At 41.8% G+C, this 27958-nt stretch overlaps 1 protein-coding gene and 1 pseudogene across 2 annotated transcripts in view; one reads left to right on the top strand and one right to left on the bottom strand.

The window, feature by feature from the left end:
* ZDHHC2 (zinc finger DHHC-type palmitoyltransferase 2) overlaps positions 1–27958 on the bottom strand; it is a 93947-nt gene that overhangs the window by 54113 nt on the left and 11876 nt on the right. The window contains exon 1 of one of the 2 annotated variants that reach the window (XM_003902460.5): positions 16234–17119. The exons of the other annotated variant lie outside the window; for it this stretch is intronic. Coding sequence (XP_003902509.1) covers positions 16234–16363 — 130 coding nt within the window. The 5' untranslated portion in view covers positions 16364–17119. Of the gene's footprint in view, positions 1–16233; positions 17120–27958 lie in introns of those variants that run through there. 2 annotated transcript variants of the gene reach the window in all.
* Positions 22202–22955, top strand: LOC108587157 (annotated as a pseudogene).

The raw sequence follows: 27958 nt of genomic DNA, 5'->3' as shown, positions 1-27958 counted from the left end.
ATGTTGGGTAAGGGCTTACTCTGATGACCTCGTTTTAATTTAATTATTTCTTTAAGGACCCTTTATCCAAATAAATTCTGAAGTCCTGGAGTTCAGTACTTTCACCTAAGAATTTTGGAGGAACGGAATACAGCTTGCAGCATCCTCCAAAATCAGACTGCAGCTTTACAGGAGCATTTGCTGAACGCTCTCTATGCCAGGAATTTGTGCTGCCTCGACCACCCACATTTAATCAATCTTTCTGCCTCAGCCTCCTGAGTAGCTGGGACCACAGGTGCATGCCACCATACCTTGCTAATTTATAATTTTATTTATTTTTTGTAGAGATAGGGTCTCCCTACGTTGTCTAGGCTGTTCTCCAGCTCCCGGGCTCAAGTGATTCTCCGGCGTCAGCCTCCCAAAGTGCTGGCATGACAGGCATGAGCCACTGCACCCGGCCTTGTGCTCAATTCTTTCAATGTTGGTCTCATTTAAACCTTCCAACAATCTGTGAGGTTGGTATTATTATCATTTCAAATGCTGAGAAGACAGTCTCACGGCGGTATGACTTCTAAAGTCACCTAACTCATGATAGGATCTACAGATGGTCCTGTTTGGCCGCAAAACTCATGCAAGGATTCTGTGTGGCCTCCCAGGATCTGTGACATCGGATGCCTCCCAGCCACTGGGTTGCTTTGTCCTGGGCAGCTGTTCCCTTCCTTGCTTGCTCCCAGTTCTTGGTCTGTGTTTGATACTCTTGCCACTCCCTGCTACTTCTGATCTGGGTCACTCTAGAAAGTAGGGTTTAAAATGTCCTCTTCTTGTCACCCTTGCTCCACCAACCAACTTAAAACCTCGGCAAACATATAATTTTACAAACTTTGGATACAAAAAATTCAAATATTTGGCCACATTTCAGGATAGTACCTGAATATGGACTTGCCTAACCATCCCACTTCAAGAATTTGGGGAGGAACAGGGCTCTGGGTTCCTAGAGGAACAGTAAAATGTTGATACTAGAAAGAGTTAAGAGATGGAATAGGGGCTTCCTGACCTCCATCCTCAGCAGAAGAGAGGAGGAATGATAATTACTCCAGTTTGTACTACACAGGCACACTCCTAAACACATACCTCACATGGAGACAATGACATTAAGGGAGACAGAACATGGATCTGTCCTGGATGGTAACTCTTAATCCTCACATTTATGAAAGTCTCCAGGTTATAAGTGTTTCTCTCCCCACTCAATCAGCAACATCATTTCTTTATTATTATAATTTACTGCGTTGAGAAGACTTGAGATCTACTCTCTTAAATAATTGTAAGTGCATAATACCGTATTGTTGAGTATAGGCACAAGGATGTAGAGCACATCTCTAGAACTTATTCACCTAACACAACTGAAACTTTATACCTACTGAACCGCAGCCCACCCCCATCTCCTTCTCCCTCCAGCCCCTGGCAACCACCAGACAGTCTGTTTCTTTTAGCTGACTATTTTAGATACCTCATACAAGTAGAATAATGCAGTATCTGTCCTTCTGTGACTGGCTTTTTCTCATTTAGCCCAATGTCTTCCAGGTTCATCCATGTTGTCACACGTGGTGGCATTCAACATCATTTCTGTAGCAATTTGATGACCAAATCATTGTTCTAAATAGCTAAGCAGCTCCACCCGACAGAAACAGATGGTGTAAAATCTAACTTATCTAATTGAAGGCTGGGTAAACATTTACTGAAAGTTTGTATTTAAATCATTAGGAATGTGTGGGTCTTTCAATCTATCGGTTCTGAAAAAGGAATAAAGACATCACCTCATAATGATAGCCTTGAAAAACTCACTGCCACTTTCATCTTGGCAAAGGGAAGGACAATTTCGGAATCACTGACTAGCACTAAGCAATGTAGATAAATACGGAAATCTGATCTCAGGGCTGGTCCCCTGATCTTAGTGTCCTCATTTCAAAGCTTACTCAATGGAATCCTATAATCCCTGTCTCAGATTAAAATAGAAGAGGCTCCCAGTGCCAGCAAGCTGTGCAGATCTGAGAGCAGGTTTAAGTTTACTTCTCCTGTTTAGATACAGTTGTGTGGGTCCTTCCTTTTCTACACATGGCTACAACTCAACTCCAAGTTCCCATAGTCACTGAATCTTTTCAGCTCCCACCCCCTTCCTTTCCAATTCCAGATGCCCTTCTTGAGGAAAGACCAGCAAGGCCATGACTGACTCCTTAGAACCATGTAAGTCTACAGTGGATCAACACCCTCAACAAAGATCTGCCTACTTTCCACATAATGGTTGTCTATGATCAAGGCGAATGGCAACTAGAGATTCATGTCCTGAAATACTCCCCTTATTAGTCAGAACCAAAATTTTAGACTTGGAAGTGCCTCAATGATTATTTTGTCCAATGTAACAGTCAGCTTTCTTATACATGTGTGGATGTATTTATTTATTGGTAGTATGCAAAAAGTCCCACATGATTCCACTCATAGGAGCGACCTGGGACAGTCGGACTCATGGAGACTGAAAGTAGAATGGTGGCTGCCATGGTATATGTATATTTTCACATGTATATTGGTTATTTCATCATTTAAAAAATATATACAATCAAGTAGAAACAATTGTTATAGAGTATTTTTTAATGTCCTTAGATCAGTTTCTTATTATCTGGTATACTCAGAATTATCATAGAGGACAATGTTGAGAGTTCTTTATTTTTCATGATCAAACGTTAGCTATTTGATTTATTAAGCAGAAAAACTAATGCGTCTTTTCTGCATCTCCAAGGAAACAGGCAACGTTCTAAAACCATCTCGCAGGGTTAGGAGCTATATGTTGAGTACTATACGACCAGAGTACACGCACACGTAACACATTTAAAAATTAAACCAATTATTTCTAGGTTCATAAAACTATTTGACACTTATGAGTACTTTACAACTCTCCAGAGAAAGAGACTACGTAAGGATGTAATTCCAACCTTTGTATTTATGAGTTCATTGGAATAAAATTTCCAGTAGCACACCTGAAGAGATGAATTCAAAGATTTAAACCAACACTAGCACCAGCAGTAACTGCTGCACGATAGCACTAGGTCACAATATCCATTAAAACATTCAAGAGTATCCAGCTATTCACTAGCTCACTCTTCAGTATCGGGTCATCGAGAAGCACCATTTTCTTCTGTAACTTCACTGTCATACATTCATAAAGTAAACATACACAATTTTTCTTTGATCCCAGCTGGAATTATAAAATGCCTTTCCCTTCTTATTTGCAGCAAATCATACTCTCGCCCAACACTGCCTTCACCTACAGCATGAGCCCAATCTCTCTGACAGCAATTGCTGAAACAGTATGTATATTCAGTCACAGCCAAAATAAATTTGACATTGTCATTATCTGGCTACCCACAGTTGAAAGATTTCCAAGACTACTGCTTAAAGACACAACATATTGTAATAGTGTAATGTTATACAAGTACCACTTGCTTACATACGAGATGTATTCATTAACGTAAGTGAGAAGCTCTAAAAAATTATGCAAGGAATTGAAGAATCCAGTCATCAATATTTGGAATGAGTCTCTTCCTCTGCTCAATGTGTAAGCAGCATCTCAGGTTTCCTGCCTGTATCTCTCCCCTAATTTTACGTATGGATTTATGCTTTCTCTCACTAAAATCATTGCACTTACTCTGGGTCTTTGGGCAAAAGAAAAACCTTGCTCTTCATTTATAAACCATGTTCAGTCCCTGTGCTGTGGATCAGAATCTAGTTCATGATTAACACCATACATTCACAATGCATTCACGATGCATTCACGTCATATTTCCCCCTCCTCCTCACCCGCTCCTGTTTACCAGTTTGCATACCATTTCCACTTGCTAATATGTTCTTTCAAGATTAAATTTCCATCTGTCATTTATGTGCTCTGGACTCTCTGGCTACTCAAAAACTGTTGTTGAATTCCTGCCTATGTACAGTAAGCCACAGGCTCTCGAGTTTTCTGCCCTGGGCATGCCTGACGACCAGCAGTCTCATAAGGAACACACTACCCAGTAATGAAGGCCACCATACGGGCAACACGGGATTCTTCACAATCCCCTGCCCATCAGCTTTTCTGCTGAACCACGAAATGGCAAGATGGTAAAAACAAAAACACAAAAAATCAAAACAAACCAAAAACCTGCTGCAGTGACATTGATACATCTCATGGATACCTCTAGAGACCTTCAAATTTGGACATGTTTACAAGGGCATATATAGGTTTCTCTGGAATGACACTTCCATCAAAAATCACCTGCTCCAGAAAAACAGTATGGTGTCCTCAAAAAATTAAACACAGAATTACCATATGACTGACCAATTCCACTCTTAGGTATCTACCAAAAGAATTTAAAGCAGGGACTCCAACAGGTATTTCTATATACTGTTCATAGCAGCATTATTCACAATAGCCAAAAAGGTAGACACAACTCAAACCACCATTAATGGATAAACAATATCTGATATACACATACCATGAAATATTATTCAGCCTTTGAAAAAATGAAATTCTCACATATGCTACTCTGAAGATATTATATAAGCAAAATAAACTAGACTCAAAAGAATAAATATTGTATGATTCCACTCATAGGAGCAACCTGGAACAGTGAGACTCACGGAGGCAGAAAGTAGAATGGTGGCTGCCAGGGGTCGGGGAGGGCAGAATGAGGGTTAGTGTTAACTGGGAGAATGAGGGTTAGTGTTAACCTCACAGCAATGCAGTTTGGGAAGATGACAAAGTTGGAAAATGGACAGTAGTGATGATCGCACAGCATTTTGAATGTACTTAATGACACTAACCTGTATACTTAAAAATGGTTAAAATGGAAAATTTTTATGTTATTGATATTTTACCACAATAAAAAATAAAACAATCATCCGCTCTAGAGCTTATTCTCAAACCACAAATTAAGTTAAAAATCAACATTATCTAAAGTTTTCTCACCTCTGGTCATTTCCATGCTGAAAAGTTTTCATTGTTGTTTAATATCTCAAAAAAATAACCGAAGTGATAAGCAGAGAAAAACAAAGCTTTGTTGAGCTGTGTATGCCTAGCTAGGCATTTCTGCGTGCTAAGTGGCTCATTCATGAGTCTCCCCTGATTCTCAGTGCTTGAGATTCAAAAGAATGCCCAGCCAAAATTCCAGTCTTCCTTGACCTTTTCCAGTCAATAGGAAATAGATAAAAGAGAATGTAAAATCCTCAAACTCCAAGGGTCTTGGATAGTAGCTTGATACGTGTATCTATCTTGGATATATTGCCTTAAATCAGAGTTAAATTATATTCGGTATACTCTAAGAAAGCTGAGACAAGGAAAAAGAAAATTGAAACATATGTTAGAAAGTCTTTTTAAATCTAAAGAGGGTAACAATTTTAGCACATTAAGGGCGGGTGGGGGTTAATTATCTGAAAACTACTAAAATGGACTACAGTTATCTCCAGGAAATGCTGTTGGAGTGTTTCCTGCAAATGCATTTCACTGTTTTTGGTGATTATTTTATAAGTATACTGGGGCAAAAATTTTACATTCTAAATTGTTCTTATTTTTTTTTTTTTACTATAGATATATGAGGATATTACTTATTCTATTATACTTATAAAGGTAATTTATCTTTTAAATTTTCAAGTGAGTTCTACAATTAATTTCATCATCTAAATTCTCATTACAGATAACATTTTAATGTCCAGAAAGAAAAAAAGGTTTTTTATTGTTATATGTGAAACCATACAAATATTACCAGCTTGTTTATAAACATCTGGATGATCAAACAGTAAAAAGCCAAAATAGATAATCCTCTCATGTAGGATTCAACATTCTTTGTTGCTTGAGATGTCCACCCTGCTCAGCTCAAACTGAACAAGTTCAGCTGGCACTCATCCTTTGATTCATCCAAGAAACATACGTCCCAAATGTTACTACGTGTTAATATTTGTGTTAGGCACCAGGGCTATAAGGGTGCATAAACCAGACATGGTTACTGCTCATGAAATTTTCTGTAAATTATTTTCAGATAATAAGAAAAGTTAAGCTTGCCTAACAGAGTAAAGCCTTTTACATTTGGATTGAATTAATTCAGATATCCCAGCAACTCGTACACTGGTATACGAGATTCTTTTTGGTAACCTTGTAAGTTACACTGAAAGTCACCAGAGTCAGTAATAAGTTCAAAACAAGGGTTCAATGTGCACACTGTTAAATTCTCAGTCCTCCCCCACTTGATGGGCCAGTACATGTGGCAACGTTGATTCCTCCCTCCTCCTTGATACCCTTTCCTCCCCAGGCTTCAGGACACCACACTCTCTCAGTTTTCCTTTCCTTCACTGGGCGCTCCTTCTCAGTCTTCTTTGCTGATTCCTACTCATCTCCTGAACTCTCAGTGTTGGTCATCTTTGGTCCATTTCTCTGCTCATTTGCATTCTCACATGTGGTAGAACAAACGTACCCAGTGCCAAGTCTTTAAATCCACTTATATGCCGAAGACTCCCGAATTTATTCCCGCATTCTATACCTCTCTCCCAAATGCCAACTTCATGTGTGCAACCGCTCACTCAGCATCTCTATTTCACAACAGCACATCCATTCCAGATCTAACGCAACCCTCCACACCACCTAACTGATGCCTTCTGCGTATCACCCTTTCGGTTTTTTGGGTCAAAAACAATGGAATCATTTTTTTGACTCCTTTCTTTCTTACACAACTCAAATCTGTCTGTAACTTCTGCTGTTGCTACTGTAAAAATACGTCCAGAATCTGATCACCTCTCACCATTTCCAATGCCCATGCCATGTTTTGAGACGATCATCGCTCACCTGGATTGATGCAGTAGCCTAGGTCCACAGCGGCCAGAAAGATCTTTTCAAATCTAAGTCGCTGCACATCACCCCTGTACTCAACACCCTGCAGTGGATTCTCATGTCACTCCAAGTAAACCCAAAGTCCTCACAGTGGCCTCTGGCCTGAGGCCCTCCATGATCTCTGCTTTCTCCCCACATCTCTGACCTATCACCTACTTCCTTTTCCCTTGCTCACTACACTTCAGCCAAAATGACCTCCTTGCTCTTCCTCAAACATGCTGGGCTGACCCCTGCCTCTATGCTTGTAAATCAAAGTCCCTTGGCCTGAGATACATTTCTCCGCAATACCCGCATGGTTAAATCTTTCAGCTCCTTCAGTTCTCTGCTTAAATTTCATGAGCCCTTCTCCTTCTCTGGTCACCGTATTTAAAATCGAAATCTGCCTCCGGCATTCTCAGTCCATTTTGCCCTACTTTTTGCTTTGTGTCATGCCACTGATGATCCTCTAACAAATTATCTAATGTACTTACGTTTTTTATTCGTTTTCTGTCCCCTAATAAGAAATGTAAGCTCCAACATCTGTCAATAGATATTTTTTGAACGAATAAATTAATAGGGTGTCCAGTGAATTACGGACGGTTAAAATGCATTCAGTTCTTGGATTTGTTAAAGGGCAAGTTTATGGGAGGCTACGGTGAATCACTACCCTCCTCCCTCTTTGACTGGCATACAGTTCTTTGTTCTGCATATCTTAATTTTCAGTAGGTACCAGTTCTGGAATAAGTCGCATTTTATTAAAATATGCTATAATTAAGACCTTGATTAAGTCAAACTGGTCCCTGCCCTGTATCTTTTCCCATTTACTGACCTCTCTGGAGATGCCCTGGCTAATCACTAGTCATGGTTAAGTACATACATCCCTGACTGCCTTTCTTCCTAAAACAGGTCACATGGAGTTGCCCATTTAGTAGTAACTTGATCACAAATTAGCCCCTGGAATTTGGAGCAAGTTTATGACTTTCAGTTTGAGGCTCATAATTGAAATCTTTTTCATGCTCTGCAATTGGCCTCAGGTGTCCCTCATCACAGCTTCAGCTCAGCTGTTCTGGACTGGACTGTCTTTCCCATTAAAATACTTCCAACAGGCTATGTACATTACAAACACAATTCCAAATCACACCATTCCTCACACCCCTACAAATCTAGTGAAAAGCCATACTTCAATTCAGCTACTACCTCTCTGAGAGGACTCATGGGATCCAAAGGGATGAGGGATACAGTTCAGTCTGAATTTTAAGTCACCCTACTCCATACACACCCTTCAAATATGATGAAAATCCATTCACATAATGCAATAAACACAGGGACAGAAGTTAATGTTATCTGTACATAAGAAAATAGGTAATCATGACAAAGCCATTCTGCTTTCCCAAATTTCTCTGAATTATAATCACATAAAATTCTTGACACTATATGACCTTATTTTTATAAGGATTATATCTTTTATAACATGATCATGGAGATAGACAACTACCTTGAAACTATTTTATCATTTGAATGTTTGGTTTTAAAAGAATTAAAGATTTTTTTTATTATTGTTTGGTGTACATTTTGCTGATGAACTCCTCTGCACCATTCTGTTCCTCTGGGTTGGCAATGCTAGGGAATAAAAGGTCTAATTAATTTAAATATGGCAGGAATGCTTAATTGTACACTTCACATGAGGAGAAACTTCAGGATACCAGAAAGAAGTACTGGCAAAGAAATAAAACCCAGCCAACTATAAAAGCACTTATTCATTTGCATTTTTAAAATGTAATCCAATCAATAACATACCTCGAATGAACTACCATTAAGGATGCACTTTAGAGTCAAGTGCTAAGGTGACAAATGCAGCATATATTTTCACTTATGAGTATCTCTCAAACAAAAATGGATTTTATAACACTTCAGGCAACTAATATTTATAACTGAATTTAAAAGTCATAGCCAGACAAAACGTCAAATTAGGAAAAATGCTACATAAATGATATAAAGTGTGATATTATCATTTTGAAAGGAAAATTCTCAAGCAATCACGTCTGGTTTCTTTACAGCTATCCTATTCTTCTTAAGAAATCAGAGCATCTACCTCCTCCCTAGCGCCCCCTCCTCCTACCCCCTGCCTTGATAATTTCACTCTTTTCGCTTTTGGCATTTGATTGAAACAACAATCAAGACAATTATAATAAAATTCCCTTAAAGGAATTAGGAAAAAATTTTCAACAATTTTCTAATGGACTATTAAAAACCTCATTCAATTATTTTATGCTTTCATTATAAATTCTCTGTAGTATTTCTAAATGGCAATATGTAATAACAGAATTCCACATAATATTAAAACTGTCTTTCTAATGATCTTTGGAATATTGTTTTCCCAACAGACAGTATTAAGAATCTATGCCATATTCTAATCTGTCATTTTGCAAGTTAGACAAGACAGAATTTCTACACTCATCACGAACAGTGCTGGAGTCTCAGGGGGCTCATGAATCCATCGCTTCCTGGAGAAGAGAAGGCTGGGTGATGTGATACATCCGTCAAAACGCCGTGGTATATAAATCAGCAGTATAAATTATGAAATGTAAGTATGCTTCTATTTTTCTGAGAAGGAAAATCACAAATTCTCCATCAAGATAAAAAATAAAAACAAATGAAACAAGAAAATCAATGAGGACCATGTCATGGAGAACCCCTCGCCCCCACATATACTCATCTCATGGAGAACCACTCGCCCCCATATATACTCATCTCATGGAGAACCCCTCACCCCCATATATACTCATCTCTGGGATACATTTGTCTTTTTTCTCCGGCTAGCACACTTCTCACCACAGTAACAAATAAAGATCAAACACCTGAGCTCGCTGGACCATGCAGCCTGAGATGTGGGCACAACCACCTCAGCCCTGCCAGCTGGACACTGCCCAGGCTGGAACACTGGACCTGCTGTTACTAGGTTGGGGGAGCAGTGGTGGTTCCAGTGCTTTGTGGTGACCCTCCCAGGGAAGCAGCTCTTTCCAAAGGCCGTTCCTCGGGTGTAATGTCAGCTCCACTTCACCCACCTGCCCTTGGTTTCTGTCCATTTCTAAGCTAAGCTCTCCAGGCTCGCCGTGGACTCAGAGAGTTGCATTCACGCCCAGTTTCACCTGCCAGGTCACAGGCCCTGGGCCGAGAGCAGAGTAAAAGTGGCCCGAGCATTGGGTAAGAAGCAAGGGAGCTAAAATAATCTCCTACTTCATAGCAGAGGCAAACACTGCTGCTTATAATCTTACTCTGAGGCTACGTCAACCACTAAATATATGCGGTAAGATCTGTAACTTGACTTAAAATTCATTTCTACTTAGGTGCTCCCCAAAAGCTCTTTATACCTCCCTCATTGTTTATCCTTCTCCACTGGCTCGGCAGCCCACTTACATGTCTAGAGTGAGACGTTTTGCTTTCCATTTCCGCTTTCCTACCACTCTGCTGCGGAAACGGCATCCGGAAAGGGGGCAACCCCTCTCCTCATGCCCAAGCCAGCTAGAAAGCTTTGGTTTTGGGTGTTTTCCCAGAGGCTGTGTTTTTTTTTTTTCTTGGCTATTAGGAAAAGATCTCTATTAAGTTCTCTTTTAAATCATTTCTGTGGCGGGAAATGCCTGGCAAGTAAATGCTTCCGAATGAACCCTACTCAAGCCCTTAAGAAGCTGCCTTCTTTCTAAGCTCAAGGAAACACACCTTCTCTAGAGACAGTTAATTATCTTGATTTAAGAAACCATCCCGTCAGCCTCTGTTTAATTACTGGAAACATTCCTGCAAGTACCAATTTAACGGCAGGGATGACATTCTTAGTAAGCAACTGCAAGCAAACTTTTCTACAATAAGCCTCAGTTTAAACTGAGGTTTGACCCCTAGATCCTGTCCTCTCACTTATTTGCATTATACAACTGAATAAGACTAAGTAGAAACCACGAGATTAATTCATTCAACATTTATTGCGCATCTGTACATGCTAAGACTGTGCTAATTGCCTTACATGTTTCTCTCTAATAGGGTTTAATAGCAGATAGTAATGCCGCATCGTCCAGTACATCAAAAGAAAAGGAAGTCTCTGACACACTAAATGGAACCAAGAAAGCATTAAGCAGAGTCTTTTCTCTGACTCCCCTTCCGACCTGACCATTTATATTAAATTAAAATGGCAGCACAGATCAAGGGTTTGGAATACATCATATTTTATCCATTTGAATTTTTAATTTGAAGAAATGTTGAGTTTTTATCACCCTATTCACATAAATTCAAACCTTTAAAATATTCAACAATATCAAGAAAAGTCACAGAACTAATATATTTAGAATCATCATGCCAAAAGTAATAATTTCTTTTTTTTTTTTAATTTTTTTTGAGACGGTCTCGCTCTGTCACCCAGGCTAAAGCGTAGTGGTGTGACCACGGCTCACTGCAGCCTCTGCCTCCCGGGTTCAAGCAATTTCTTCTGCCTTAGCCTCCCGAGCAGCGGGGACTGCAGGCAGGCACCACCACACCTGGCTAATATTTGTATTTTTTGGTAGAGAAAGGGTTTCACTATGTTGGCCAGGCTGGCCTCAAACTCCTGACCTCAAGTGATCCTCCCACCTCCGCCTCCCAAAGTGCTGGGTTTACAAGTGTGAGCCACCGTGCTGGCCAACCAATAATCACTTCTAAGGTGATTTGGGCATTAAATGTTTTACATGCGTCAGTTTTCTATGGATGTGCCTTATATTCCCCTTTACACTATTTTAACATTTAAAACAGTTGGCAAAACCAAGTAATGGCAAAAACTACGATTACTTTTGCATCAACCTAATAGAACATCTGTATTCCCAAGATCTACTGCCTGTCCTTTTTTGTAAAAAATGCTTCATTGTCCTACATAGTTTTTAAAGTAATAGTTTAAGTATCAGGAATATCAAGATATTAATAATATAAAGCGATAGTTTAAATCAATAACAAGAATACATATCTTCTTCTGTGCAACTCAAATTCATTTCATGGTGGAAAACAACCGAGAGCCCCAGCAGACTCTGTCCTGGAGCCTGCAGTGGCCTTGAATGAATGGAAGGTCATAACTTCACAGAATCCAAGTGGGAGGCTTTATGTATTTTGTTTTTAGGGATGTTTGTTTGCTTCTTTGTTTAAAGGAATGAAAACATGGCTGCGTATCTCTCAAACTGATCCCTAGGTATTATAATTACTGTGGAATATAATAGGCTGCAATCATTGCTGTGGGATGTTTATTAATAAAGACAGTAAAAGTGTGAGTAAAACCTCAACATCCCAGTGGTCTAACTTCCAACGTACTCCAAAGCTCAGCAAACTATTGCCCAAGGGCCAAGGTTGGCCAAATATTTTTGTTGAATAAAAGCCACGCCCATTTGTTAAAGTCTGTTCTATGGCCGCTCTCTACAATAGTAGAGCTGAGTGACTGGAACAGAGAACATATGGCTTGCAAAGCCAAAAATATTTACTATATAGCCCCAAACTACAAAGCCCTTTAAAACTCTGAAATTGTGTAAAGACTGTTGGCTTATTTGCAAAGCTCTGTCAATTCTTTGTAAACAATAATAAAGTTAAAAAGAGATGCTGAATAACTTCATTGGGCTGAGAGATTTGGAGAGGGGTGTGTTGGGAAAAGGAGACATCTGGATATCCGCATCACAGCAGCTAAAGTCATAGCTGACACTGTCGCTAGGTAACTTGGAGGAAGAACCTTGAACTTGTGGCAACTGTGGAATGCAGTTTAACTCTTTCATTTAAAAATAAAGGAGGGATTAGCCTGGACGACCTTTAAGCTTTTCAATCTTCATGATTGTTTAAAATGATGTAACTAAAACCATAAGCAAACTCAGAACCATGTGAGTGCAACATCATAATAAATGTCCCATAGCACCTACCTAAGGAGCAGGAAAGTAATACATTTTAGAAAAATGGGAATTGAATTGGTTACACAAGGGTATGTGGAAGTTTCTTGTGTACTACTGACACTTTTCAGTAAATTTGAAATAAAGAAAATGGTATGAAATACTTAAAACAATTTAAACGTTAGCACTTAAAAGGGGAAACTTCAGTGACCTTCTTCAAGTAAAGTTAACACAGCGGCAGCCCTAAGGGATCTGTGAAAACATACCCAAACCATGTCGTGTGCTGACTGAATGGCACTGGGAAAGATGCAGACCACCCTCACTCCCTCCCATAGCGCATCCTGAAGTTCCCCTTACAAATGTTACCTTCGAGTTTACCTTACTTGATGGAAATCAACCTCATATCTAAAGAGAGCAAAGACAGTTAAGACACAAAAGAAGCCAGCAGTGGAGAGAGGGACTGGAGGGACAGGGGAGAGGGAAAAGGAGTGGTAAGGGAAGGAAAGGATGGAGGAGGAGGAGTACAAATAGAAGAGCCTTGTTAATCAACAAACAAGATAAACGTGGTCCAAAGGATTAGCAGTAGAACTGTCTTTTGTGATCTTTTCTTTGGCAGAATAGGAAGCTGACTTAACCAAAAATAATTGACTCTCACACAATATATGTACATCCCATATATTTTACATATACACATATTTCACAAAGAGCGGTTATTTTTATGAAATACAAACACTAAGCAAAAATTATGCTAACTGAAAAAGTGCCTAGAGAGCCACATACATCCACGTTGTTAAATATAGAAACTAACTGTAATGAGAATCATTATCTCCAGTTTCCAAGGATACCAGGATAAGCACTACTCCTAAATTGCAGTTCATTCAGCAAAGGGCACAGAATAATTTATATTCAGGGTCATCCCTAGCTGAGAGCAGATGTGGAAGGAGGACCAGGGTAAATCACCTTGTTTCTTCTATTCCATTTGCTACCTCATCCAGCTCCCAGCACCCGACCCCCACGCTCTGGTCCCAACCTTGGCCAATGTTTTATGGAAGACATTTGGAAAATCTGCTTGTAAATGGCAACTTCCAAGAGGAAAAGAATCTTCAAAAGGCAGGGCAGTCCGAGATGTGATTAATGCTGGGGGTGGGGTGGGGGCTGGTATTTCCATTTGCTTTGTCTGTGAAAAGGAAAGGAGGCTGGTTTTGTGTGTCAGTCACACTAGTCGCCATCTTTCCCAGTGCCTATGAGGAAACTGTACAGTTAATTTCAACTTCCCACTCAACCAAGGCTATGCAAAGCTTGCCACTCATAAACTGCCATGGTCTCTAGAATCAAATTCAGCTTCAACTTGTTCTTCCTTCTTAGACTCTAGAATCTGGATCTTTCATAACAATTACTTTTTGTTTCTACAGCAATAAACATATAAAAGCTACTTTCTGAAAACCTAGGAGCTATTGCCTCTGAATCATTTATTTGTTTATTCAAGACCACTTACTGTTGCTTTCAATGTCGCAGGCATTGCGCCAGGCCAGGCAGACAGGCACTGCGCCAGGCAGGCAGGGACAAGAAGTGATAGGTAAGGTATCAATAATAGGCCATGACACTTAGGCAGTTTTAAAAGAGGCATTCTTCCTCTTAGTCAAATCGTCACTTACTGAAATAGTGATGTGGATTTTATGGACACTCGAGATTTGTCTTATATTCACGGAAAGTACATATAAACACATGATTCATATATAATAGCAATTTTCCATTTCTTTCCTTCTCCATCACCTGTCTACCCAATATAATAGTAAGGCCTGCCATGTAGCACCTCAGCTAGGAGCAGACATCCTTCTAACGGGCAGAAAAGCTCTCTCTCCCTTCAAATGCTTCCTCTAAATGGACATGAGACACTGCCAAGATAAGCGTCTTAGCTTAATGTGATAATACAGGAGAATAAGCTATTTTGATAATGAAGCCCTTCTAGCATGTCCCTTCTTTGCAGGTTATAATGATACTGTTCACTGTCTTTAAGAGGATGAAGGAATGAAATACAACAAGGTTCCCAACAGTTATGTAACATATACAGTCTATCTCAATAAGGCAAGCTATGTTAATATTAACAGTCAATACAAAATTTACCACACGTCCTTTCCTATATATTTTAGATGACTTGACGACCACATACCTAAATGCATTCTCGTGATGATGCCTGTACAGCCTCATCTTTTCCTAACAGACTCAAGGTTTTTTTGGATTATTAAGCTTGTTTCTAAATCCCTTAAAGTAATAATAGCAAATTGTAAAGCTATCAAAATCATATAAAATAAAAGTTAGTCTTGGTTCTCTTAAAACTTACATCAGTGATTATTTTGATGTATCATTATGACACTTTCTCACAAGGAGCAACATTTTGAGGTCAGACAGCTTCAGACAAGATTTTATGTCTGAATCTTGAGGCTTTGAAAATGCTGAGGTTGTGAAGGTTCAATATAATACGGCACTATTTAATCTTTTCCCTTGTCCCACCCAAAGCTAGCGCTTGGTAGGGCAAAAACATAGACACTTGGTTAGGTGGAGCACCAAACACAGAAAGCATTCACAAGTCACTGTCAGAAACGTCATTCTCTGTTTTAACATCTTTTTCTGATAACCCAGACCAGTTTTCATAAAACCTCTGTAAGTAGAAACCAGCTTACATTAAGTGACATCATTGTACTCCCTACTTGTGCATAATAATCAACTTTTTAAAAAAATTTAATCTTCAGCATTAGAAGTATCCTACCCACCAATTCAGGAACCTAGAACTTGGACTGGAGCCACCTGGCTCTCTGGATGTAAAAACCTCAGACGATCACCTCTTTTTTTCTCTGCCTACTGTTCAAACAACTAAATTATGGTTTAGTGTGATGCACATGTCCTCAAAAATACTTTCTAGTAGCTCACCTCCTCCACATCCTTTTTAACTAGAAAAGTGTCCAACTGGCAATCCTCAAATCATAAAAGCAGCAAAAACGCCCGAGCGCTGTCACAAATTTTTAACGAGTGGATTGACGCCAACCAGCAAGGGATCCAGCTCCGCCGCCGAGGCCAGCACCCCCGCGCGGGTCTGGCGCAGCTCGGGGCCGGGCCCAGCTCGGAGCCCTTCGGCCCCCGGCTCAACTCGCCGGCCTCGGCCTCCCCTCTCCACCTCGGTCCCGGGGACCGTCCGCCCCTCTAGGGGGTGTGGCCGGGGCGGCGGCGGGGAGCGGAAGGCGGCGGGAGGCTCGGCGGCGAGTGCGGGGCGGAGGCGACACCGTAACCCGAGAGTCGGGGCAGGGGGGAGGGCGAGGGGCGTGCGCGTGGAAGAAGCTGCCCGAGGCTGCTTTCGGCAGCGGAGCCGGCGGGACGCGGCAGGTTGGCGGCGCCGGGGGTGCATCCGGGGGGCGAGAGCGGAGGCGCGGCTGAGCGTCCCGGGACCGTCGGGGTGGGCTGAGCTGGGGGCGCCGCGGCGGGGGGCGCACTCACCGATGCACAGCTGGATGGCGTAGGCGTAGTAGGACCAGCAGAGCAGGAGGGTGATGAACACCACCGGGATCCAGTACAGCACCCGCCGGCACCGCCGCCTGGCGCTGCTGCCCGGGCCCGAGGGCGCCATCTTCCAGCCGCATCCACCTGCCCAGCTCCGCCGCCGCCCCCGGGCCTGGCTCCGGGGCGGGCTGGGCGCGCCCGGCACCCCTGCCTGGACGGGCTCCTGGGCGGCGGCGGGGTGCGCTGCGGCCACTGCCGCCGCCGTGGCGCTAACTCCCCATCCCGCAGCCCCGAGCCGGCGCCGCGGACTCCCGGCTCCTCAGCCCGGCGGAGGCGGCGGCTGCGAGCGGAGGACGAGGAGGCGGAGGGGGGCGGCGAGGCGGCGGCGTCGGGAGGCTGTGCTCCGCCCCCGCCGTTCCCCGCCGCCCGGCCGCCTCCCCTGGCGTGGCCGGCTGCGCCCTCGGGCGGGCTCTGCGGGGATCCGGGGCCCTCGCTCGGGCCACCTCGGGGGCTCCCACCGTGGCCCCGCCGCCTCCGGCTCGGCCTCTGGATTCCGGGGAGGCGGCGGCTGCTCGGCGCTGGCCCCCGGCGCGGAGTGGGCAGCGGCGGCCCCTCCCCAGGCGCCCGGCACTCGGGGCAGTTGGGTCGCGGGCGCTGCTGCGCTTGGCGCAGGGCTGGGGTCGGAGGCGAGGCCGGCGGAGCAGCTGCTGCGCGCGGGACCTGCCGCGACCCAGGCGCCCTGAGAAAGTCTGCAGCGCCGAGGCCCGCGTCCCCGCAGCCCGCGTGGAACCCTAGCGCTTCAACTTGCGGGTCCCTGGGAGCCCGCGGGGGCCGCGAGGAGCCTCCCTCTACTACTCGGGCTTTGGGGGGAAGCAGAAATGCACAGCGAAGTGGGGGTGCCGAGCCGGCGTCTGGCATGGGAGGGGCTGTGGAGAGCGAGGAAGAAGCATATTTGGTTGTGAATCCAGGCACCTCTGGAGTTAGAAACACAAGTTCTTTGCTCTGAGAATGTTGATTCTTTGGATAAGTGATTGAGTGACTGTGACAAGGGCCGTTCCCACTGTCCCCTCCCTCGAGTACGGTGGTTCCTTCCACCAACTATTTATTCTTTTCCTCAACCCGCTCGTCACTACGGTGTTTACTTTCGTGGTGGCAATTCCAAACTTAGCAGATAGCTGATTCCAAAGCGGTTCCCAAAAAACACCGTAAGGGAACCTAAAGGTAGCCCAAACCTCTGATTTTACGATTCATGAAATGGAAAATAAGACAAATGCCTCCTTTGCTTTCCCTTCATCTGATTATGAACGCACCTGATCCCACAGGGAAACACTTCAATCAATGAGTGTGTGTAAATTATGTGCATCACTACTATACATAATAGGCACAATTTTTCTTAACATTAGTGAATATGTGTATTTACACCACACAGCAACCATAGTGAATGAAATTACTTCTTATTCATGTGTAGAAGTTAAAAAAAAAAAACTGATTTACATGAATTCAGTCAAAGAAATTTAGCTCTGGTGTCTGCGATTATCTTTCTGTGACTGGATTACACAACAAGCTAATCTCCCCTGAAATAGCTACTACGTTACACACACACTCCACATCTCTTTCCATTTCTCTTCAAAAATGCATAGAAAATGCCAGTCAAGTTTCTATGGGACTTTAAATAATTGAGAGACAGTATGTCCCAGTGAATCACTTGATTTTGCTTTAGCATTTTATATTCTCTTTGGGTATTCTGTATATTAATATGAAAATATAATTTCTCTGGATGCCTTAATGTTTTTCATGGATATGAATCCTGTATTCCCCCAAGTCAGAAGAGAGTAAAAAACAGGAATTAAAAGTTCCTCCTGGGACTGAAAGACCCTCACAAAGAGAAGCAAATCAGTGATTGAAGGTCAATAGAGACGATCAAGGAATGAAAAGGAAGGGGTCGGATTTTTCATACTGGAAACAGTGGAGAAACTGCAAATAGTGCCTCTGTAGATCCTGGATGCGACAATGCCCTGTGCTCTTCCTCCTCTCACAGTCTTACAGGCTCTTGAAATCGGAAACGGAATAGCATTCTGCCCAGTTTTCACATCTTCTACCCTTTTGGAAAAGTATGCAGATACCATATCTTTGAAGGAGCTACATTTTTATTACTCATCTAAGATGTTGTTTAATTGTTCCTATTTGTAATAAATATTTGGGAAATATTTTCAACCTTTTCTTTTTGTTATTGCCATTTAAAGGATACTACTTTTACTGGGTTTTTCAAGCTCTCTTATCTTAAAACAACAAAAAAAGTCTGGAGTAGGAAGAAACATCTCCAAAGCCACAAGATAACAGGATTGATCTCTGCGTAGTCTCTAATTAGGCGTAAGCACGCATGCACAAATGTAAGCTCTTTGGTGAGTAGCCAGTCTCTAGATACTGGGCTTTGATGAGAGTGGAAAGGTAACTTTTATCTTGAGGTATAGAGAGCCTTTGATTTATTTTCTTTTTCTTTAGGACTTTACATCAACAACAACAACAAAAAATAATTTGAAGGTCGTAGACAAGAAGAAACTTCGCTAGAGACTTACTCTTTAGAAATACAGAAGATTCAACTCACAAATTTTAATTTAGATGTTTAATAAGCATAAGAAATTGTACATTTCATGTATAACTGTGATTAAACTGATACGACCATTTATGAAAAATAAAGTCAGCCACAGCAAAGGAGGAAGAAGGCAATGCTAAGGAAAAGAAGAGGCGAGCGGACAGCCAGGCAAGAAGGCGGGTGAGGGGAGTGACTGAGAACGGGAGAAAGACTCTTGCTGGGTTCACCCAGTCCCTAATGACCATGACTCCATCCTCACTAGGCCTCTGCCTGTATGCTCCTTGCACTCAGGGGTCTAGCAAAGTCATTCAACTCTCAAAATTCCAGAACTGATCCTGCCCCATGAAGGAATCTTTTTTTGTTTTTGTTTTTGTTTTTTTTTTTTTGAGACGGAGTCTTGCACTGTTGCCTGGGCTGGAGGGCAATGGCGCGATCTCAACTCATTGCAACCTCCGCCTCCCGGGTTCAAGCAATTCTCCTGCCTCAGCCTCCCAAGTAGCTGGGATTAGAGGTGCCTGCCACCATGCCCAGCTAATTTTTTGTATTTTTAGTAGAGACGGGTTTTCACTATGTTGGTCAGACTGGTCTCCAACTCCTGACCTTGTGATCCGCCCGCCTCGGCATCTCAAAGCGTTGGAATTACAGGCATGAGCCACCGTGCCCAGCCCAGGAATCTTAAACGTCCCTCCTCTCCCTGCAGCCCAGTCCCCCAAATTCTTGAGTTCCCAAACCTCAAGTCTACCTTACTTTCATGATTAACACTGTTAATCTTCCTTCTGCTTCCAGATCCAGATGAACATTTTAACATAGTCCCTTGCATAGTATGAATCAAACATAGCATGCTAGCCAAGCCCAAGAAGGCATGGACGCACCCGCTTCTAGAGAGCACAGATCCCCCTGAATGTCGCCTACACCAACCTCATCTCAAGCTTTTCAGCCAAACCACCTACCAGAAACTTTATTAGGACACTGCTTGATATTTACTCCTTCCTTTTGGGAGGGTTCTTAGAAGGCAACATTGCAACAAGAATTTATCTTTTAAATATGAGGTCAGTCGTATTAGTCTCATGTATATGAGACGTTGATTGTCTTGATTTTGCTAAGAGGGTATGATACTTCACAAACACTTCAAGGAGTTCTAAATCTTACAAGGATTGGAAGCAATGAAGCTGAGGTCTGGATCTATGTCTTATTTATTCATGGCTCTCCCATCCTTACCAGAGTGGTCTGCATAAATACTGATAGATTCTCTTTCATTATTTTCTCAAACTTAATCTTATCACTCTTTTAGGGGAGAAGAGCTCTTTAGAAGCCAGCAATCCATGACATCAGTGACTCCAGTGTCAATGTGCATGTTTATAATAGTGGTCAAAACATTCTCTATGGGAGAATAATAGCATGACTAAATCACATTGTGTTTCTGGAGATAATGTAAAATAAAAGGAATCGTGCTTAGGGAATGTAGGAATGAAGTAATGCTTAGATATATTTTGGCTCTCAGAGATTTATGTTTGCATTTCAGCTGTAATTATACTGAATAAAATGGGAGATGATTTCAAAAGCCTAAGGATGTCTCTGTATACAGTTGATTGGGTCGAAACATTGGGAAAATGTAAAGTGGAGCAAACTGTTCCTGGCAAACCTGCCTTTCAGGCACACTGGGGCTTCCACGGTAGCATTAATGTGTCCTGCCACTAGATGGCAGGCACACACTAAGCAGTGCCACACTCTTCACCTATGCTCCATAGATTTCAATAGTATCAACCGTTAGCTTAAGCAAGGCAATTATAAATGTGAATTATAACTTCATGACCAATTATAAATCATTGTAACTAATTATAATTATGTTGTAATTGGCCAGGCCTGGTGGCTCACGCCTGTAATCCCAGCACTTTGGGAGGCCAAGCGGGGCAGATCACCTAAGGTCAGGAGTTTGAGACCGGCCTGGCCAACATGGTGAAACCCCATTTCTACTAAAAATACAGAAAATTAGCCAGGTGTGGTGGCGGGCACCTGTAATCTCAGCTACTCAGAAGGCTGAGGCAGGAGAATTACTTGAACCTGGGAGGCGGAGGCTGCAGTGAGCCGAGATCACACCACTGCACTCCAGCCTGGGTAACAAGAGCGAAACTCCTTCTCAAGACAACAAAAAGTTACGTTATAATTATACAATTTTATATTATAATTTAATGGCTAACGATTAATAAAAATGCCAACCATATTCAAAAAATTTTAAAAACTTAAAACATTTTTCTATATAGCAAATCATTCTGATTCTGCGCCCACTTCTTTAGAATTTGCACTAAGGTCAATCTCTTTGGAAATAAAACAGGAAATTTTCATTGAAATAAATAATTTTGCTTACACCAATTCCCTTCTTTGCCCCTAAATGCGGAGGGGCACTGTTCATGAACCCAAAAAGGTAAGCAGACATGTCCTTCCAATGGACTGACACAGCTATACCGTGGATCTCTAAGGGGTGATACAATGACCCAAGTTCAACTGCAGATTATTAAAAGTGGCCATTGTGGAATTGAAAGCTGAACAGCCAGCAGAGAGTGACCAAGGGCAGCAGAATTCTGCAGTGTAGTGGCAAGTGTCCAGGGATGGTAAGACCAGCAATGGCATCGTGGGCTGACTGTTCTTGGTGGCAAGATCTTGGCCATGCACCAGCTTCCTTTGTTCCAGCTCAAGCTTGACTTGCCAGGCTTCCTTTTGATTTTGGAGGAGTGCCTATATAATTGCAAAACATTTTTTATGTAAGTCAACTAGAGTTGACTTGTGTTTACAACCAAGGACTCTGACTGGCACGTAGTTTTACTTTCATTCTGCATCTCATTGCTTAAAGAGTCAGTTTCAGCTCAAGGAGACAAAGGCACCAAGAGAAATAGGGATACAGGAATTTGGGGGTGAAGAAGCTTACTTGTTGCCATTCAAATCACTCTCTTGACCTGCATTGTCCAATAAGTACCCACTAGCAACATTTGTTGCCACTATTCAAATTTGTTGAAATTAACATGAAATGAAATTTAAAATTTCTTAGTTGCAATAGCCACATTTCAAATGCTCAGTAGCCACATGTGTCTAGTGGCTACTGTACTGGATGCTGCAGATCTAGAACATTCCATCACTGAAGAAAGTTCTGTTGGACAGAATTGGTTAGACGTTTTATCTTGTCTGAATATTCATAAGGCTTTATATTTGTAAATGTAAGGAACAAAAAGTCCCCTATGTAATAATCCCTTCACTGTTGTATAGAAACAAAAATGAGAGGTAACAGGAAGTTGAACACAATTTTACGTTTTTGGTACTAGATTTCTTCCTTTGAAGATTAATCTAAAGAGTAAAGAACCACCTTTTTGCTGTGTCTACTGTGAGAATGAAGACCATTCTCTGCAACCAGACTGTCCATATTCCAGAAAATGTAGATATCACTTCGAAGGGATGCCCAGTAATTGCGAAGGGCCCTAGAGGAACCCTGTAGAGGGACTTCAATCACATCAGTGTAGACCTCAGTCTCCTTGGAAAGAAAAAAATGAGGCTCCGGGATTGACAAAAAAATGGAGAGGGAACAGAAAGGAATGGGCTGCTGTCTGCACTATTTATAGTCATGCACAGGACATGGTCAAGGATGTTGCGCTGGGCTTCTGTTACAAGATGAGCTCTGTGTGTACTCACTTCTCCATCAATGTCGTTATCCAGAAGAATCGGTCTCTAGTTGAGATCCGAAATTTCCTGGTTGAAAAATAAATCTACAGGGTTTGGAGGAGGCCGGGTGTTGCTTGTTCAGTATCTCAAGCCCAGAAAGATGAATTAACCCTTGAAGGAAATGACATTGATCTTGTTGCAAATTCGGCTGCTTTGATTCAGCCAGCCACGACAATTAAATAAAAACAAGGATATCGGAAAATGCATGGATTGTATTTATGTCTCTGAAAAAGGAACAGTTAAGCAGGCTGCTGAATAAGACCTAAGAGTTCTCCAGCTACAGAAACAAGATGCCGGATGATTCCTAAGACCTATTTGTGATATTTAAATGATGCAATAAAAGACCTATTGATTTGGGGGAAAAAAAGAAGAATAAGGTACCAGTTGGATCATAGAAAAATCACTATACATAGATTTCTTCAACCCAAGGCTTATATACACATGATTACTTTAAAAGTACATGCACGGAGAAACTTAGAATGTTCGGTCCAAATTTCTCTACATAAAGCTAAATATTAAATTTAGATTTTAAACCAACAGTGCTTGAAGATATAGTTTTATTCCTGGATAACTCCAGCCTTGAAACACAGAATGGTCTCTTTATCCAGTGGCCATTAAGACCCTTTCTGTTCTGTTGGTTGAGCAGGTAATCACTGGGGGCACCTGAAGAATAACTGGTTATTTTCAGTTCTGTCTCTGTCAAATTGTACGCTAGATAAGTCATGTCGGGTTTTCTGTACCGCAGATGTGAGTGGAGGTGGAGTCAACGTGTCTTGCCCAGCGGTCTATGGAAACCCACATTGGCTCTGGTTCAAGACACGCTCCTCAGGAGAAAAAAAAAAAAAAGCAAGAAAAGAAAATACATCAAATAAGTTTTAATATTTAATTTTAATAAGTATGTCCAAGTATTGTCAAAGACTTTAAATGGAAGTTGGACATGAAGTTTACATTATAATTTCTAACTGTACAAGGAAAAAAGTCTAACCACAGTTTTCTCTGGCCTTCAAAAAGAGCAGGCAAAATAAAGAATAAATATTTAATGATGGCATTTAACAAAAAAAGGCATGTTGGCTTTGGATTTGTAGGAGAAAAGTTTTATCATCAGGGATTCTTCCATCACTAGAATTTATCCAGTGTAATCATGTCCTATAAGACTTTGAGTTATTATTTTCAAGTGATAGGCAGTGTGTATTCTGAATTTATTTGGATTATTTCACTGGTTGATAAAACCTCTCTCTATTTGCTTATATTTTAGTCTTTTTGATAATGGCCATGTCATGTGAAATGCTAGGTTGCTAGTGGAATATCAATAACCTTTATATCTGGAGTATGAGACCGGATCTGTTTTTGTTTTTCAAACATTCAGTATAGATGTTGAGGGATCTGAATCCCAATGATTAGAGATTTGGGATTTTATGTTTTCATAAAAATAAGAGGTTTGGGTAATACATTTTTATTCCTTTAAGCTTTCTTTTTAATTCAATAAAATGTCAAAGATGACATTTTTTAACTTGCAGGAATCATAAAAGATTTGACAACTTGGCATAATCACTTTGTGAATTGTTGAAAGAATATGTTGATTTAATTATGGTGTAGAAATTACACAGTTCTAAAATATTTTTTAATGAGGAGAAAAGGTAAATTGCACTATATATATGACGTGACATATATATATGTCTGTGTGTGTTTCCAGTGGTAACAACAGTGACCTATTCCTAATTATAGAAATTTATGATGACTGTTTAATAAGCAGCATTTTGGAATATGAATACACAAACCTGAATGCAAATTCCAATGACTGAAACTAAAGTTAAAACATTAGTATTCCACTATTTGGTTAAAAATCAGTAAGCACTGCAATGAATTATATGATGCTACCAACACTGGAATAAAATATCTAGCTCAGTTAAAGTTATTAATTTATTTTCGTTATAAAGAGGTCAGTTATAACTGTTTTCATTGTAAAACAGCTAGAGTATCTGAGGTTTACAAAATTTCAGAATCATAACCCTATTGAGGCTGCTTAAATATGACTAGAAATTTTTCAAAATTTTGTAGTGTATTATTTGACAAATATTTACTAATTGCCTGCCATATGTCCAGATATTGGTGATATTCAAATTTAAAAATTAAAAATTACAGGTGTGGTGGCTCACACCTGTAATCCCAGCACTTTGGGAGACCGAGGCAGGCAGATCACAAGGTCAGGAGTTCAAGACCATCCTAGCCAACACAGTGAAACCCCGTCTCTATTAAAAATACAAAAAATTAGCTGGGCCTGGTGGTGGGCGCCTGTAATTCCAGCTACTTGAGAGGCTGAGGCAGGAGACTCACTTGAACCCAGAAGGCAGAGGTTGCAGTGAGCCGAGATCGCACCATTGCACTCCAGCCTGGGCGACAAGAGTGAAACTCTATCTCTTTCTCTCTCTCTCTCTCACACACACACACACACACACACACACACACACACACACACACGCAAATTAAAAATTTAGTCTTTAGCTTCAAGGAGCTTCTGGTCTAGTAAGGAGATCAATGTGCAAACATTTTCTATAATAAGATAAATGCACACTGCAATAATATAACAAGCACATTGGCAGCAAAGGAGAAGTGACTCAATGTGCCTGGAATAGTCAGGAAAGCCTGGAGAGAAAAGTAGAATTTGTGCTAAAGCTTAAAAAACATGTAGGAGTTTGCATCATGGAGAAAGGAAGGGATGGTTTCCTTGTACAGGGAATGCCTTCTCTTCCTGAGAGGCCCATTTTGAGAACTAGAAGAAAATATCACACTAGGGATTTCAATGGGAGGAATTTAAAATAGGAAATAAAATTCAAAGATGTTGGAACAGTTGAATGAACAATTAGGATGAGGGGAAACAAACACAAAGATGACCAATTGTAGAAAGTCACTGCCACCTCCAGGGCTGGAAGGACAAAGGGAAGGTGGTGTCACTGCAGCCCAAGATGAATGATGGGTCGCCTGGTGGTTGCTGGGGACCATGGAGGTGATTTAGCCACTACTACAGACATAGCCTGAGACACAGAGAGAGAGAGGAGAAAGAGAAAGAGAAAGACAAAGAGAAAGAGAGAGAGAGAGAGAGAGGAGAGAGGAGAGGAGAGAGAAGAGAGAAAGACGAGAGAAAGAGGAGAGAGAGAACGCAAGTTTACCTGAAAGCCAGATAGTATGAGAGCATGGGAAGTGTTGTTTGCAGGGGTCAGTGCCCTGTGTATAAAGTGAAGCAAAAGAAAAATAAACAATCTAAGACCAAACAGACAACCGACTAGAACAAGCGAGCTTAGAAATGCCCGCCTAGAACACCAGCACTTTGGCTTTGGGGGGCTGAGGCGGGTGGATCACTTGAGGTCAGGAATTCCAGACCAGCGTGGCCAACATGACAAAACCCTGTCTCCACTAAAAATATGAAGATTAGCCAGGTGTGGTGGTGGGCGTCATTAGTCCCAGTGACTCAGGAGGCTGAGGGAGGAGAATTGCTTGAACCTGGGAGGCGGAGGTTGCAGTGAGCCGCTCCACTCTGAGCACTCCACTCTGAGATAGAGGGAGACTCTGTCTTGATAAGAAAAAAAAAAAAAAGAATAGAAAAAAAAATGAAATCTTGAATTGGGACAATGGCAAGAGGAATGGAGAAGAAGAAACAGATTCTAGGAAAGGCCCAGAGACCAGTTAGCTAACAGATGTGAAAGACAGGAAGGAGCAGGTGTTCTAGATTCTGGAAAGGAAAAATCTGCAGAAAGGAAATCCAGAGGAAAGGCTTTCAAGGTAAATGGGCCCATCACACTCCATGGGGCTCACCATCAACTAAGGAAGAAAAAAGTCTTTGGCCACCACATCTACTGTTAACTACAACCTTCATGAGACTGTGACCTCCAAGTGAGATGCAGAAAAGAGACACAGATTTGGGAAGTAGGAATGGTTATTTCTGCTTCAGCGGAGTGTACATAAGCCCAGCCCATTTGGGTGTTAACTGAGGTCACATCTGAAGTTTTCTTTGGGGATTTCATCCTTCTATCATTCCTTTGAGTGTTTAACAGCAACTCTTTCGTTTGGCTCTGGTTTGCTTAGCCCTGCAGCTAATCGGAGAGGGTTAGGGCTGCGGCTTTGGAAAATTATTTCATTCTGTGCATCCTTTCTCATGCTACAGATGAGAAAACAGGATCACGAAGAAATTAGACGAGTTGCTCAAGGTGACACAGCTATGTGGACAAGCCAAGAACCCAGGTCTCCTGACGTCCAGCCTGCTGTTCCTCCCACATCACCACGAGCACAAGAGGATCAGCTTGTTATCTCTTAGACTCCAAGCGTGGCAAGCTTCATCAAAGAAGCTAAGCCCAGGAATTTAAAATTCACAGCGGGAACCAAGTAAAATGTCATGGTTAGGTTTTATTAAAAGAATATTAAGTGGCTGGGCACAGTGGCTCACGCCTGTAATCCCAGCACTTTGGGAGGCCGAGGCGGGCGGATCACGAGGTCAGGAGATCGAGACCATCCTGGCTAACACGGTGAAACCCCGTCTCTACTAAAGATACAAAAAATTAGCTGGGCATGGTGGCGGGCACCTGTAGTCCCAGCTACTCGGGAGGCTGAGGCAGGAGAATGGCGTGAACCCGGGAGGCGGAGCTTGCAGTGAGCTGAGATCGCGCCACTGCACTCCAGCCTGGGCGACAGAGCCAGACTCCGTCTCAAAAAAAATAAATAAATAAATAAAAATTTATATATATATAAAGTATACCCAGGATAGTTGATATTCTTGGGTAAAAGATCTAACCTAGAAAAAGCAGAAGCAGCACTCAGGGGCTACAAGCTGTGGCATTGGGGGCATGACAGTTTTTCATTGTGTGGGGCTGTCCTGAGCACTGCAGGCCATTCAGCACGTCTGGTTCCTCTGCACAACTAAATACAGGGCCACCTCCTTTCCTAGGCAGTATGGCAAACAAAACCATCCTCCTACTGAGTGGGGATTGGAGGTGGGAGGGGGTTTGGAAAGAGTACCGGCTTCTAGACAACCGCTGATAGACTAAAAAAATGGTACAGAAGTTCCATCTTAAATAGGCAATGGTGGGTGGGGTTATTTTTACCATCATGTTCTCTCACACAGAAAAAGAATACTTTCATGTCAACTATATAATGAAACGGTCTCATTCGGAAGAACATTAAATTTGTTTCCAGAGACAGTGAAGAGAAGATAAAGTTTTATCATGTTTGCACTGCAAAGGAATGGTCATATTTCAGGCTAGATATTTAGAAATATAACTGAACTACCAGTGTAAGAGTCTGATTTTCCTCGGAGGGTTGCAACGGAAACATCTGCGTTTGAATTATACTTCTGTCACCTGCCAGCTGTTTGAGCTTGAGCAAGTTACTTAAATTTTCCAACATTTCCTGAGACATTTCTTGTTTCCCAAA

The sequence above is a fragment of the Papio anubis genome, chromosome 8, assembly GCF_008728515.1.
Source record: "Papio anubis isolate 15944 chromosome 8, Panubis1.0, whole genome shotgun sequence".
NCBI classification, from domain to species: domain Eukaryota; kingdom Metazoa; phylum Chordata; class Mammalia; order Primates; family Cercopithecidae; genus Papio; species Papio anubis.
The sequence above is the reverse complement of the archived record's forward strand: the minus strand, read 5'-3'. Positions and strand labels throughout refer to the sequence as shown.